Below are 14,165 nucleotides of genomic sequence, written 5' to 3' on the forward strand. Positions count from 1 at the left end.
ATTTTGCCCTGTCTTTTCCTTCTTCTCCTTGTTTCTCTTCTATTTATTCTCTTTTATGAACCTCTTATCATGGTTCTCTCCTAATTCTGTTTTTCTGTTTCATGCTGTCATAGTGAAGTCTCTCATCTGTCTTTTTTCATCTGACTTTACTGATTTATTTGTTTCCTGCTCTAGAGATTGTAAGTCAATTTAGTCTGTGACTGATAAGCTAAAGCTACATTATTATTTATTGGAAACACTCAGGAGTTTGCTCAAGTTGCTCTTGGATTAAAAAAACAAACAAAAAACAGATCGATGGGAATTCAATGGCATCTCTAGAATCACATCTCAAAAATCACATCCGTGTATTTTTCAGTGACAGATGGGGCAGATGAGCTGTTGTAAACAGGTATGCGTCTTTGCGTGTAGCGTTTGGTTTTTAGATTTGGTTACAGTTACATGTGTGTGTGCCTGTATGTGTGTGTGAGACCCTATAGCACAGATGGGTGATCCAGTCTGTCACGTCTTTGTAGCATAATTAGAGTTTCTGGCCTTAATCTGCATGGGTTTGGAGAGGGGGGTGTTAACGCCCACTTTCTCTCTCAAACACATACTGCACCCCCCCCAGCACCCACACACACCCTGACCTCAACCTCCGTCCTTTCACTCAAACACCCACACATACACTTTCACTCTCACTAACATAAAATGAGACATTAACTTTTCTTTCAACACAGAAACAATAAAATAATAATAATAATAATAATCACGGCATTAGCGCTCATTTGACAGGTGACAGGATGCATAGATGGAAAGAAAGATAAAAAGAATAGAAAAAGGAAAGAAAGTATATAAAATCAGTAAGAAAAATGAACAGAGTGAGTGTCAAGGCAATAAAAATGAGTTTGTGCAAGCGTTGGGAGGGGGTTTGAGAAAATGACAGAGGGAGTGAGGGGAGGGGAGGACAAACAAATGAAAGGGATGACAGCAGAACAACAGCTTTAAAACAAAGGCGCTGATTGTTTTGTGTTTACAGGCTGCTACATGTTTTGCAAAGGAGCATACGGCTCCTCTATGGATTCAGGACACTGTTTTCAAATGAGCAGCCACACACACACACACACACACACACACACACACACACACATACACACACTCCAGCTGCCCTTTGGCTCATATCTGTGGTGACCACTTCCTCGTGGCGGTGCCACATCCTCAATGGCTGCCATGGCAACAAGGGTCGCTGGGACACCGGGTTGCTAGGCAAACACGAGGTTGCTAGGCCTACCTGCCCCGAGTACGTGTGAGTCTGATTGGTCGTTAAGTGGGAGTCCATTAAGTGATAAAAATGGGTATCATGGTATCCAGTTATACCTCTGTTTAGTGTTACTCAGACAGTAAAGGTGGAAAATGCTGCATTTTTCGACCAATTATCAAAACTCATGCTTTAAAACTTTTTCATCTCTCCAAAAAGTCCAATTATGTTATTGTAATTTAAGTGAGAATGTTGGGAATATTTTATTCAGGCTAACAAATGACACTAAAAATCCTAAAAATGTTAAATGAAGTAATGAAATAAAACTAAAATAAGTGAAATCTGAAATTAACTTTAAATGTACACCATAAAAATGATTTTTATGATTGATTTTAAACACTGCATCTTCTTCAAGCTAAATATGAAAAAGCTAACAGGTTGTGCAGTGACATATTCACAGCAAGCTTTAAACTGCATTTGACTTTTTGTCACAGCTGCTCCAAGGTGGTTGTAGATATGCTGCCAGTCAAATGTGCTAGCTTTAGTTTTTCTGAAAATCTCTGGGCAGGAGAGAGCGTAATTAAACAGATACCTAAGAACTTGTGAATATCAAGATTATTAGTGATGAGATACACCAGCTAATGAGCTATAACAAGATTTACCAGTCACCAGTCTCACTTCATTTTAACCTTCAGATTTGGGAAAAGAAAACAGTTTAAAACTGTTATGTGCCGACATTGATCATTTTCCATAATCGGCTTACTTATCATGTCTAAGTCATACTTTCAATTATCTGAGTAAATATGCTTAACATTTATTTGGCCATATAAACTGTGGCTTTGGGGTTTAATTTGGAAAATGAATAAATTAGGACTAATGAGTTAATGCATAGGTTCAGTGTATGAGTTTATCTTTTGAGATTGATATTAGCTTTTAAAACTAATCTAGTCCCCAATCTGTGGGTTTACCTCCAAACTGATATTCAATTAATTAATCTCTTCATCTAAACAAACATGGATTTAGATTAAGAGATATTCACAGTGCTTTGGCATGCCACTTTGCTCAGCAGATGGACAGTATTACAGGCTCGATCTGTAACGAAGTCAGAACCAAACAGTGGGATTTATCAGAATCTATTTTTCTAGTGGAATGTATTGTCCAAGCTTTAAGGACTGACAGCATGCTTTGTGACAGCTAAACATGAGGTTTTTATTTTATAGACAAAGAAAACCAGATGTTAATTGTGGTTAATTTGTTTTGTACATGTTTTCCTCTAGTCACATTTACAGTGACAATGCCTCTTTAATGTTATAATCCTTAAGATCTCAGTCCTGGGTGATGGCAACAACCAGGTTTGTATTAGCAGTGACTTATTATTACTTACTCTGATGTGGAGTTATGAGAGCGAACAGGAAAGAGTGAGGCTGATATCAATTAGATACAATTAAAAACAGTACTGCCAAATTACATACATGAATAATTTCCTGTGAATCCCTCGTGTGTAAGTAGACAGTCTGAATCCAGCATCCACCGCTAACAATGAAAACTACCAAATAGAGAGGTAATTGCTTAATTTATATACAAACAGAATCAAAAATAGGATGTGATTCCATGATAGCATTAAGGATTATAATATTAAGGATAAGACTGACAAAAATATTCTATATATTTGTTACAGTATACAAATCCTGTGACAAGACCAAAACTAGGGCTGCACAATTTAGAGAAAAAGTCATGTTGCAATTATTGTGGACAATATTGCAATTTGATTAAAATGGAACAAATGGTGCTATGAGTCTACTTGCTTAATTATCAAGGAAAATGCACAAAATACTGACGTTTTGAAATGTGTATTTTACCACTAGTTGAATATTAAATCCAATTACAGCTGTTTCATTTGTGCAAGAAGGAAAGGCTCTACATTGATCTCTATTTTGTTAATGTTAAGTACTAACTCTTCAATATAATATTGTTCAACATTTGAAAGTTTTCTGTAGTATGTGAAACTTTTTTGATGTCCAGCCCCAGGCTGTTAATTGGTCGACGAGACTTTATGAAAAGTTGAACATGTTGAACAAAAGGCCCAAACCCAAACCTTCCTTTTCTTCTCCCTTTTCTTCTGTCTTACCGCTTCAGCTGCCGAAGACACATCTCTGTCTCTGTCACAGAGTGGCCGGCCCACCGGTATTTCTCCCGGTATTCCGGTGTCCAGTCCGACTATGTTTTACGAGGGGGCGGGGAGGGGGGGTTACGGTAGGTTGTTGTCTTTAACGTTACTCACACACAGCTCATAAATTATTTGTCTGGTTCGCACGTATTTGTTTTTAGGGGCACGTGTGAGAGCCCGGTGTGGGCGTGGATAGTGAGCAGACTGCATAGCAAACAAAGACTCGTTTCACACAAACTTTTTATTCCCTTTTTTGTATTTATGTAATCGCACATGATGACATCAGGATTGCAATTGCGATTAGATTAATCGTGCAGTCCTAACCTCTTAAAACTTTATACTTTTCCTAGCGTATATGTGGCATTCTGCCCAAAGCCAAGTTCAAGAGACTGGGTTACAAAATGGGTCACAAATGTCAAGTTGTTTTTTAAGTCTAACTAGTGTCCTAAAACAGCTGGACACTGTAGTTTTCAACAAATGTTACTTAAACAGAAGTAAATGGTGCATTTTTGGTGGGACTATTTTCAGATGTGGATTAATATACATTCAGTGCTTTAGTGAGTATTAACAGCTCAAAATAAACTACAGTGTTTGTTTATGGTAATGAAGGAGCCTGTCACCCAGTGCAAGGTGTTTTGACAACTATGGAGGTCTAAGAAACAGATGAATAAGATATATCAGCCTTTGGATACACAGACAATAGAGGAGCAAGTCATTGTTGGCTATTCGTGGGATTTGTTGACAATAAGAAGAATACATTAACAGTCTTATCTATTAAGAAAATTATGGTTTCTTTATGCAAATAATGATTTATAATCAAATGTTTTAATTGACTCGTAATCCCACTTAATCCAGTATATATATATATATATATATATATATATATCCGTGGGAGGAACTCTGCAGATATTATTTCGCTTAATAAAGAAATGATTCATGGATAATCCTATTTGTAATGAGCCAGGTTGTTCTTTTCAAGGCTTCAGTATGTGTGTATGTGCGTGTGTGTGTGGAGGATGGAGTAAGAGAAAGCACCATGTTGCTGTCTGTCTATGTATTTGTGTGTCCTGTTTCATTGTCCCATTGCATTCATTACCCCCCATCATTACCATATATCCTAAATCCGGGTCAATGTATCTTTCTCTCACCCTCTCTCTCACTCCTACTCCTCCCTCCTCCTTCCCAGGGAACAATAAGTAGCATGTGTTAGGAGGATCAGGCAGATTCACTGTAAGGGAATTAGGGCCCAGAATGGCTTCCCCTAATTGGACTTGAATGGACTTTGACTATGAGAAACTGGATCTTATAGATGAGCTTCTTATGCACAATGGTCGCCTCGCTCAGTGTGGGAAGTGGGTTGAGCTGACAACTGTTTTAGGCACAGATGAACAAGCACGCACATAAACACACACGGGATCTTAATTGCGTAGTGGAAGCTCTTGCCTTCTGACCAGACAGTCGTGTGTGTTAGCATGCGGCGCAGAGGTTGCTGTCGTCTCGTCTTGAGAGAGTCAGTGAGAGTAATTAAGACCTCGTTAAGACTGGAGGAGTTAGGATTAATTAGACGCTTGCTGGCTCAGGGAGCTCCTTCTGACTCACACACACTCACTCACAAGTTCCCTGGCAGCTGAGGGTTTTTACATATGCTCTAACACACACACACACACACACACACACACAGACACACTGAACACGAAGCAGCAATACGTTTATCAGCGAGAGCCCTGAAGACGCTTGCCTTGAGAGGCTAAAATGACATCCCGATGCCGCCTTCTCAGCAGGAATCAATTAGCGCCCAACCCGCCTCTCGCTCGTCTTGTCAATTAGAGCTACACAGCCAATTTGGCAGCGTCAGGACATGAACCAGCAACAGCTTGTCTATTGATACCGATATAACTGAACTTCAGTGATTACAGTGTTTAAATATTAATACCTGTCCCAAGTTTTACAATGTCTTTAATGAACTGTGAAGACTGTGGAGGCAGAGATCTGTAGCATGAGTGTAGCCTTATTCTTGTTATTTAGGATGTATTTAAATGAAAAATGCTAAAACAAAGATTTCTGAATTGCTCACAATTTATATAAATAAACAAAATAAATAGTTTAGCTAAATAGGAAGGACAGTCAAAGTCAAATCATGGCTATTCACACCATGTGGAGGGAAGGGTTAGACTAAGGCCAGTGGGTCCAAAAAGGCCAAATTTAAGGTAAATTTAGTTATAATCCTTAACATTTAGCACAACGTAATACAATGCCATCGAAGGGAATTCTGAAATCTGAGCTCAAATCTGAAAACGATCGATTGAAAACCCAATATAACCAAGCGTCAGTGGCCTATAGCTAGTTTCTATGCCAAACGTTTGGCACTGCTTTGTCAACAATTCTGGAAGACTTTTTCCAGTAGCAATATACAAAACCAAAGACTTAGAGTTCTGCGTGACTATAAATTAGAGGTTTTGTTATTATGCCTGAAGTTGCCTCATAAATGCCACACACACAAACAACTTTCCTGCAGTCTATACTGTCTAGTAAAGCAGAAAAGCCCCAAAACATGATTTGAAAAAGTTACTACAACAGCTATTCTTCCAGGTTCCACAGGAAACCTTCATGGTACAACTCGTAGAATTATGTCGATTGTGCACATTCACACTGTCCTCTATAAAATGTGCCGAGCAACGACGAATCTGGTTGAAGTGGGCAGATTCTTAAAGGATGCGTGTGTTTGCCCTCCCAACATGGCCTGGGGGGTGGGGGGACTGACAACAACCGCCATCAAGGGAAGGAGAGAGGGAGTGAGGCACCCTGACACTTTCTGTGACATTCTCTCTTTCCCCCTTTTCGTTGTAAACAGAAAATGGCATTCCTCAAGCTCAGCATTTTGCCCCCCCCCCCTTTCTGTCTTTTGTCTCTCTTGTTTTTTTTGGTTTGCGCTGATTGTGATGAGCTGGGTGTCGCAGCAGTGGTTGGGTGGGAGGGCAGCCGGTGGGATGACTGGGTGTATGCATGTGTGTTTGTGTCTTATCTACATGTGAAGTCATTCTTTTGAAGGAAAATTACCAGGTTGAGAAAACACACTTGACAGTTACCGATTTTGGCTATACACCTGCACTCAAACAGTGATATTCTGCATTGCATTAATTTCATGGGGAGGAAAGAGAGACTTTGACACGTATTTTGTTGTAAACCATAGATGGAAAAAAGAACTTCTGTGCACTTCTGGTGTTATACCTTCTAAGGAAAACTGTATCTGTCTGTCATCAGCAGTCTGATATAGACAATTTTGACATTAGTGCTGTTAATGTATTTAAAATATTTTTAGTTTTGAAACCCTCCTTGCAGTTTGAGTCTCTGCACATACAGTAGTATAGAATCACATCAATACATAAGACCTAAACACATGAGACCAGGTTGTACAGTAATGCTGACTGCAGTTGTTTATCTGGCCGGAGCATTCAGTGTGGCATAGGCCGCCATCAAAAAAAGCCAAAGCATGTAAAACTGCTCACAGGACAAGGGGACTTTTAAAACATTTAACAAAACATTTAATTGAAATGTCCCAGATCCCAGAAAAGCTCATTTTATACACATGACATTGTCTTAAAAAAACTAATAAAGTGGTTAACTGTTTGGTTTTATAAATACCAAAGTAGTGGAAAATGTCCACCCAAGTGTTGTTTTTTGACCGACTTGCTCTCTAAAACCCAAAGACTTGTTTTTCATAAATTTATAAAACTAAGAAAACCAGCAAATATTCACAACCGAGAAGCTGGAGCCACTGAATTTTTTATATTTTTTGTCAGCTATCGAATCCGTACCTTTGGTAAATCATCTCTATGTATGTATAAAGTTGTATAATTTATAATCCTTTACTTGTACAAGGGCAAATGTTGCAGAGCTTGTGTATTTGTGTCAGTGTATTATTTTTTGTACATTTGTGTGTCAGAGGTTGTCACTGACACAATCGTCTTTTTGTGATTTTAGAAGGACAGATGACATCGCCTTGTGTGTGTTTGTTTATGCATTAATTGCCGAGTTATTACGTTCATTCCATAACTCTTTTGTGGGTCAACCCCCCACCCAACACACACTGCTTTGTAAACCCACCTCCCTTTCCTTCTGCTGCAGACACACACACACACACACACACACACACACACACACACACACACACACCCTCCCAATTATGCTCCATTATGTCACCCCCTCTGACAGCTCCTGAAAAAATATCTCTTTCCCTCTGTCATCGTCTGCTCATCTCTCTCACTGCATTCGCTTTTCCATGCTACCTCCCTCCATTCATCTCTCTCTCTCTCTCTCTCTCTCATCCCTTGTTCCTGTGAGACAATGTCTTGTAACAATACCGAGCTTAATCTCCGTATCAAAGCCGTTTTTCCCCTTCACTGAACACACACAAACACACACATACACTTTCACTGTGCTTTTTTTTCTGTCCGTATTTTTGTTTTTTATGGAAAAAATTATATTAAGTGCTAATGAAAAATGTTATCTTCTGTTGCCTCTGTCATTTCCTCCTTCATCCCTCCTCTACATCTCATTAATACATCACTTACGAGGTGACAGATACATGGAATTTGGCTATTCAAAAGTCGCAACTACAAAAAAATCAAACAACATTTTATCAGTATGCGTATCCTGCATTAAGTACCATTGTTTTTGTACTTGTGGTGTGATCCAACATGTTTCACATCACTTATAGTTGGGATATGCAAACAAGTGAAAATATTGCATTATGCTGAATTTTTTAACATGACTTTTGGTAGACATTTTTACAGTGTACTGTTAACTTAAGGCCTGCAGGACAGGAACAGTGTTTGAAGAGAGATGTTTAATGTTAGTTCAGCTCAGTCTGAAAGCCCATGATGGCATAATAATAGGATAATATTTGGGTCATTCTTGTTTGATTAGGAAGGTTTCTTTTTTTTCTCCAATGAGGACCCCCAGGTGTAGACAGTGTTTTAGTGGCTAATGAGGTAGATAAAATAAATTGAAATATCTTAGATAATTTAACTGTGTGTGTGTGTGTGTGTGTGTGTGTGTGTGTGTGTGTGTGTGTGTGTGTCAGTTAAAGTTAAATGCATTTACACACTTGCATTGTGTACAAACAGTGACACACACAAGAAAACACAAGTAAATTACAACTATTTCCCCCTGTTTAGATTGCCTATTACATTTTTGAATGATAATCTCATTATGTTGGAAATAACTGAAACTTACTGATTCACCCAAGTAGTAAGCAAACTTTATTGAGTGAGATTATGCTGCTGTAAACAAGCATTTGACATTGAAGAAATAACCTTAAAAAGATATAGTAAAAGCAGAGATCTTACTTTTAGAGAAAGGACTCCAGGTTTGGCTGCCAATTTCCTCTCTGTGACCTGTGTTTAAAGCTGCTTGTTTGATTCATTTGAAAGTATACAAAGCACTTTGTAACTTGTTTTTGGAAAGTGCTCTACAAATAAAAATTATTATTATTATTATTATTATTACAAAGATCTTGTGTAAAAACATTCCCTCTCAAATCTTCTTTTTATCCATACATTTCAGAGGTGGTAAGGTTTTCTTTAAAGAAACCAGAAAATGTACAAGTAATGACTTGCTGGCCAGCTGTAACTGCTTGAAATGTCCATCCTGATAAAAAAAAATGTTTATGCCATAATCCTAAGTAAGCACGGAGGCCCAGTTCAAGTCAAATTTGATCACATGCCACCATGCAAATAAGTACCAAAGCAAACATAAGGCTGTGCGATTATAAATCCACAGCACCATGAAACAGGAAGCAACATTCAGCTTTAAATCTACTCAATCTCACCATGAAATTAAAATCATTTAGAAACTTTTAAGATGTTTAAAATCTGTTGCAGTCCTTTAAAGTTCCGAAACAGCTATAAACTATCTTGTGGATAACAGGCCAAATATATATAATGTGATATGCTGAATATCAATGTAGTTCAACAATAAATATCAGGGGGAAAAAACAGGAACCTCTTTCAAGTCGTATTATTCTAAACTGATGTAAAATAACCCTATTGTATTCCATAGTGACCTCAATGCACACAAGTGCATTCACTTTTCCCTACTGGGAGAAATGTTGTCTTTTGCTATTGCTATCAAGATCTGTAATTCTTTCTCTGCCGCACACATTAAATTTATCAAGTTTACAATTGCCAGGGCTGTCGAATGTAAAATTTACAAAATCACATCTAGCCATCAAATAAATAAAATAAAAGATTATGAGGAATGTATTCATCTATGAAACGTAATTAAATGTTCTTTTCCATCTCTGGCTTCTGCTATAGTTCAATCGATGCATAACCTCCCAGCTGATCAAGTGGTTCAGCAACTTCAGGGAGTTCTACTACATCCAGATGGAGAAGTTCGCCCGGCAGTCCATCAACGAGGGTGTGACCGCCGCAGAGGAGCTGGTGGTCGGCCGCGATGCCGAGCTCTTCAGGGCGCTCAACATGCACTACAACAAGGCCAACGACTTTGAGGTAAGATGAGCTGGTGGGGGGCTGTCCGGTGTGTGTAAGCGATGTTAGTATAAAGGAAGATAAAGATCAGTGTGGAGTGTGTGTGCCATTGTTAATAAGACTGAGAGCTTTTTCATTTTAAAGTTGTTCTACTATTACTACTATTTTTGGAGTAATGCAGTCATTGTGTCAGAAACCAACCCTAGCTATGAGAAGCTTTATGTTTTTATTTTATGATTATATGGTTCCATAAATTATCCAAACCATTTTAAAACATTTTTGGATTATGAAAAAATAGTCTTCCTGTTATATATGTATTTCCTTTATCTAGTCCACATTATTTTAAACATTTAAACTCCCATCATTAAAAAACTGTTTCTGAGTTCACTTTTAAAATTGAATTAAAACTGGATTCAGCACAACTCACACACACTCACACAAATGTCCTCTACCAAGTCAGCTGTTCAGAGCGCAACAGTCACCTCACGATTCTGCTGAAGTGTGGATGTCGCAGAATGTGTGTGTGTGTGTGTGTGTGTGTCTATGTGTTTGTGTGTGCGTGTTCGATGAGGCGAAAGAGGACTCCGCTCGAGGCGCGAGTGTCCTTGTCAAAGCGATTTGCAGAAGTCACATTCTCTCCCTCACTTTTTCTCTCCCAATATTGGTCTAAAGGGACCTGAGGGCCCTTAAACTATTCAATGTAACATCAGCAGCATTTAGATGTCCATTAGCACACACCTCACTGCTGACACACACACACTTCTTGTTTTGGCTTCGGGAGAGAAGTGTTGATGCTCAGTTGGAGCTTAAATGCATAAAGACACACAGACTTTAAGGTATACTAGGATAGTTTTGGAGGAATGAAGAGCAAATGCTTTGCATGCTTTGCATAACAAGATTCAGGTAGCCTTTCACAGGTGTGTATGTAAAGAACCTGTACAGGAAACAGACACACACATGCAAATAATTGGTGTGTGTGTGTTTATTTTAGCTGGTCTTCAGTAGAGTTATTTTGAGGACTGTAAGGTAAGGTTCATATTGGGAACCCTGACAGTGGCTGTGCATATTTTAGCTTTTCAATCACATTTCAAATATACTTGAAATTGGCATACTTTTAAAAATGTATTTCCCTGCATCCATTAGTTTCAGTTGTTTTCAGTGCAATATGAAAATCAACTTGAAGACACTGGAAACCAGAAACTGAGATAGGCAAATCATTCCAGTGAACATTAAGTTGCCTGTATTTTCTGTCATAGTTTGAATATTGTAGTAGTGCATGTGCGAGCAGTTACTGCTCTTCCTTGCGTTCCTTGTGTGCGTTTAATGAATAAGGTAACTGATTTTCCAAAAACACCATGTGAATGCAATGCTTTCATTGCTTTCAATGCTTCATTTAATCTACCTATTGCAGTTAATCTTTTAAATCAATAATACATTCAATTTCAGAAAATAGTGACTAGTACAACCTCCTAAAGCCCAAGCTAATGTCTTCAAATAGATTGTTCTGTCCAAACCTCAAAGATTATCATCTTACTATGACATAAGATGAAGAAAGGCAACAAGTCCTCCCAATTCGGAAGCAGTAACAAGGCAATATTTGGTATTTTCCCTTGATTTTGTGATTTATTTTTTGTCATTTAACCAATGAATTCAAGTAGTGGTCTACAAAGAAGACCACTGATTTAGAGCTGTACCAGTTCTAAAACACCTCATCATTAAAAAATACATTTTCAAAAATGTTCTTATATGATTTTTTTTGATGAGACACATTTGATAGGATCCATACATGTATGAGGCATATTGGCACACAGACCCAAGAGCCACAGCAACAAAATGGGACCCTACCAGGACCCTGAGTCATGAAAACTTTGTGTCCTGAGATTAATGGAAACTGGCTGCCTTAAAAAGGTAGAAAAAGAAAACAAAAAACGTATGATAATGTGTTGAAAACAGTCAGGATTTGTAGTTAAAAGGCTTATTGGCTGCCCTATATGTTAATCAGTAGAACGTACTGAAAAGGACATCAGTAAAACAACATATGCGTCCTTTATGCAATAAAGCACTGGTGTGTTTGCAAAGGTAGGTATATAGTTTCTTCCTGTACTTTGTGCCCTGTCCTGCCTGCCTCCTTCTCTCCCTTCACCTCCCTCCTTCCATCCCTTCGTTCGTCCGCCCTGAGGGAACATAACTGGCTAGGGACTCTCTCTCTCTCTCTCTCTCTGTCAAACTCAGAGGCATGAAACTGGAACCACGGCCGATTCAGCAAGTCTCTCGACATACACACACACATACAGAAGTCTTCTCCTTTTGCCAAATTTAGCATCATCAGAGTTCCACCTTGGTTTGTCCCATATCACACCCACCTCCCCTCTTTTCCTCCTCTTTTTGCTCCCTCTCCTTCCTCCCACCCTTCATGCTGAATCTGTCCTCTGTCAATATGTTCTCTTCGTCACCACCTCTCCTTATCCTCTTCTCTTATCCTTCTTTCATTTAGCTTTGTCCTGGCCTCCCTCTATTTCCCCTGATGTATTTTCCTTCTGTCCTATTGTCCTTCTCTCACCCAGTCCTCAATGCTTTTCATCCCCTCCTTTCCTTTTCTCCTTCATCCCACCCTTAACTCCTCCTGACTCCCGTCTCCTGTCCTCTCCCCTCTCTTTCGTCTCACATCTTCTCATCTTCATGCCCCAACCTTTATTATTTCTTCCAAAAAGAGCTGCTCTTTGTCAAATCTCAGGCTCAAAGGAGGGCTTACAAGGTTAAATCATTTGCATTTGTTATGTTTTTCCTGGTTAAAAAATAACTTAATCTTAGTCAAAACTGTGCTCTTAGGTTTGATGGGTCGAAAAAAGCTTGTGTCATTAGTAAACGTACATGGCCGGCATTTTAAATAGTCATTGTAGATTATTGCTGTGGAAAGGTGAACGTAATTTGCCGGGACTGTGTGTGTGTGTGTGTGTGTGTGTGTGCATGTTGTCTTCCAAAGTTGGCGTAAACAGACCCCAGTAATTATAGCAGCTTCATTAATTACCTCCTCCTCCCCTCTCCAGCCACATTCTTTCAACTCTTCTTTCTTGTTTACCTCTCTCTCTCTCTCTCTCTCTCTCTCTCTCCATCCTCACCATCTCCTCTCTCCTTCCCCTCCCCTCCCCAGTCTCTGAAACTATTTTGTCCTAATTGCAGCTCTGCCCACTAACTAATGAGGAAGGCAAAGAAAGGAAGAAGGCTGGAGAAAGGGAAAGGAAACGGGGAATAGTCTCATCTTCAAAAAAAGAGAGAAAACAAAAAGAGACAGAGAGAGAATTTCTTTGCCAGGACACTCAGGGATAGGTGTCAGCTTCTACCTTCTGCCAAGAGGAAGAGAAACGTTTCCTCTGTTTCTTTTCTTTTTTTTTTTTATATTGCGAACAGATTGACGAGTCATTGGTTAGGGCTGCCAGCAGCATTGGGCATGGCACTCTTAACTTGTGGGTTTGTGTGTGCTAAAGTTTTGGTGTGATATTTGAAGTACACCTATGCTTTGGTAACTTAGGCATGCCAGAGCGCGCGCGCGCACACACACACACACACATAGACTAAGTGTGAATGTAAAGTGGAAGAATAGAGTTGTAGTATTTTGGTGTGGATGTGTGTGTCGGCTGAAGAGGGACAACAACAGTTTTTTTTATGAAGCCTTCTGGAGGACGTTCTCATCTTTCCAGTTCAAGGATCCTCGCTGGCTTTGTCAGCAGCAAACCACGGCACAGCTGTTTCACACACATACACAGATACTCATTTGTGTTCGTCTGAAAGAGCAGAGATACCCCCCCTTGAGGGGTGGGTGCGGTTGCTACCAAAATCTGCCCTTTGACTTTGAATGACACACACACACACACACACACACACACACACACACACACACACACACACACACACACACACACTCCCCTGCAGGCCACAGAGTGGTCACACACTCACATTTCAGGCTTATCTGGTTTCATAAGCTGTGCACTTCATGAAAGGCTAAACTTCTCATGTCTTTCTCCGCCGTTTGGATTCTTTGTCATCCTTTGTCTCTCCTTATTCATCTATTCACTCATCTTTTCCGCTTCCTCTTCTACTGAAAAAAGGGGCCAACGTCGACTCTTAGGAATCAATTCTCAAAGTGGGCTTTCTATCAGGTTCTCTGTTCTCATAGAAATGCTCTGCAGCTTTAAAAAAAATCCTTGGTGCTGAAGTTTTGGTTTATTTTTTGAATAATTCATCCTTTTGTTATCAATTAACCAACACACACCAA

General features: G+C 39.3%; 1 protein-coding gene and 2 long non-coding RNA genes across 4 annotated transcripts in view; 2 read left to right on the top strand and 1 right to left on the bottom strand.

The window, feature by feature from the left end:
• LOC119904381 overlaps window positions 1-14,165 on the bottom strand; it is a 41,909-nt gene that overhangs the window by 19,338 nt on the left and 8,406 nt on the right. The window lies entirely within an intron of this gene.
• prox1a (prospero homeobox 1a) overlaps window positions 1-14,165 on the top strand; it is a 39,011-nt gene that overhangs the window by 13,939 nt on the left and 10,907 nt on the right. For both annotated transcript variants that reach the window (XM_038720991.1, XM_038720998.1), the window contains exon 6: window positions 9,719-9,913. In XM_038720991.1, coding sequence (XP_038576919.1) covers window positions 9,719-9,913 — 195 coding nt within the window. The remainder of the gene's footprint in view (window positions 1-9,718; window positions 9,914-14,165) is intronic.
• Window positions 2-8,546, top strand: LOC119904390. Its single transcript, XR_005444695.1, has 2 exons — window positions 2-2,586; window positions 3,371-8,546. It is a non-coding gene; the product is annotated as an uncharacterized LOC119904390 (long non-coding RNA).

The sequence above is a fragment of the Micropterus salmoides genome, unplaced genomic scaffold (assembly GCF_014851395.1).
Source record: "Micropterus salmoides isolate LMB-PRFRI ecotype aquatic unplaced genomic scaffold, ASM1485139v1 Ms_hic_scaffold_1, whole genome shotgun sequence".
Classification (NCBI taxonomy): Eukaryota; Metazoa; Chordata; class Actinopteri; order Centrarchiformes; family Centrarchidae; genus Micropterus; species Micropterus salmoides.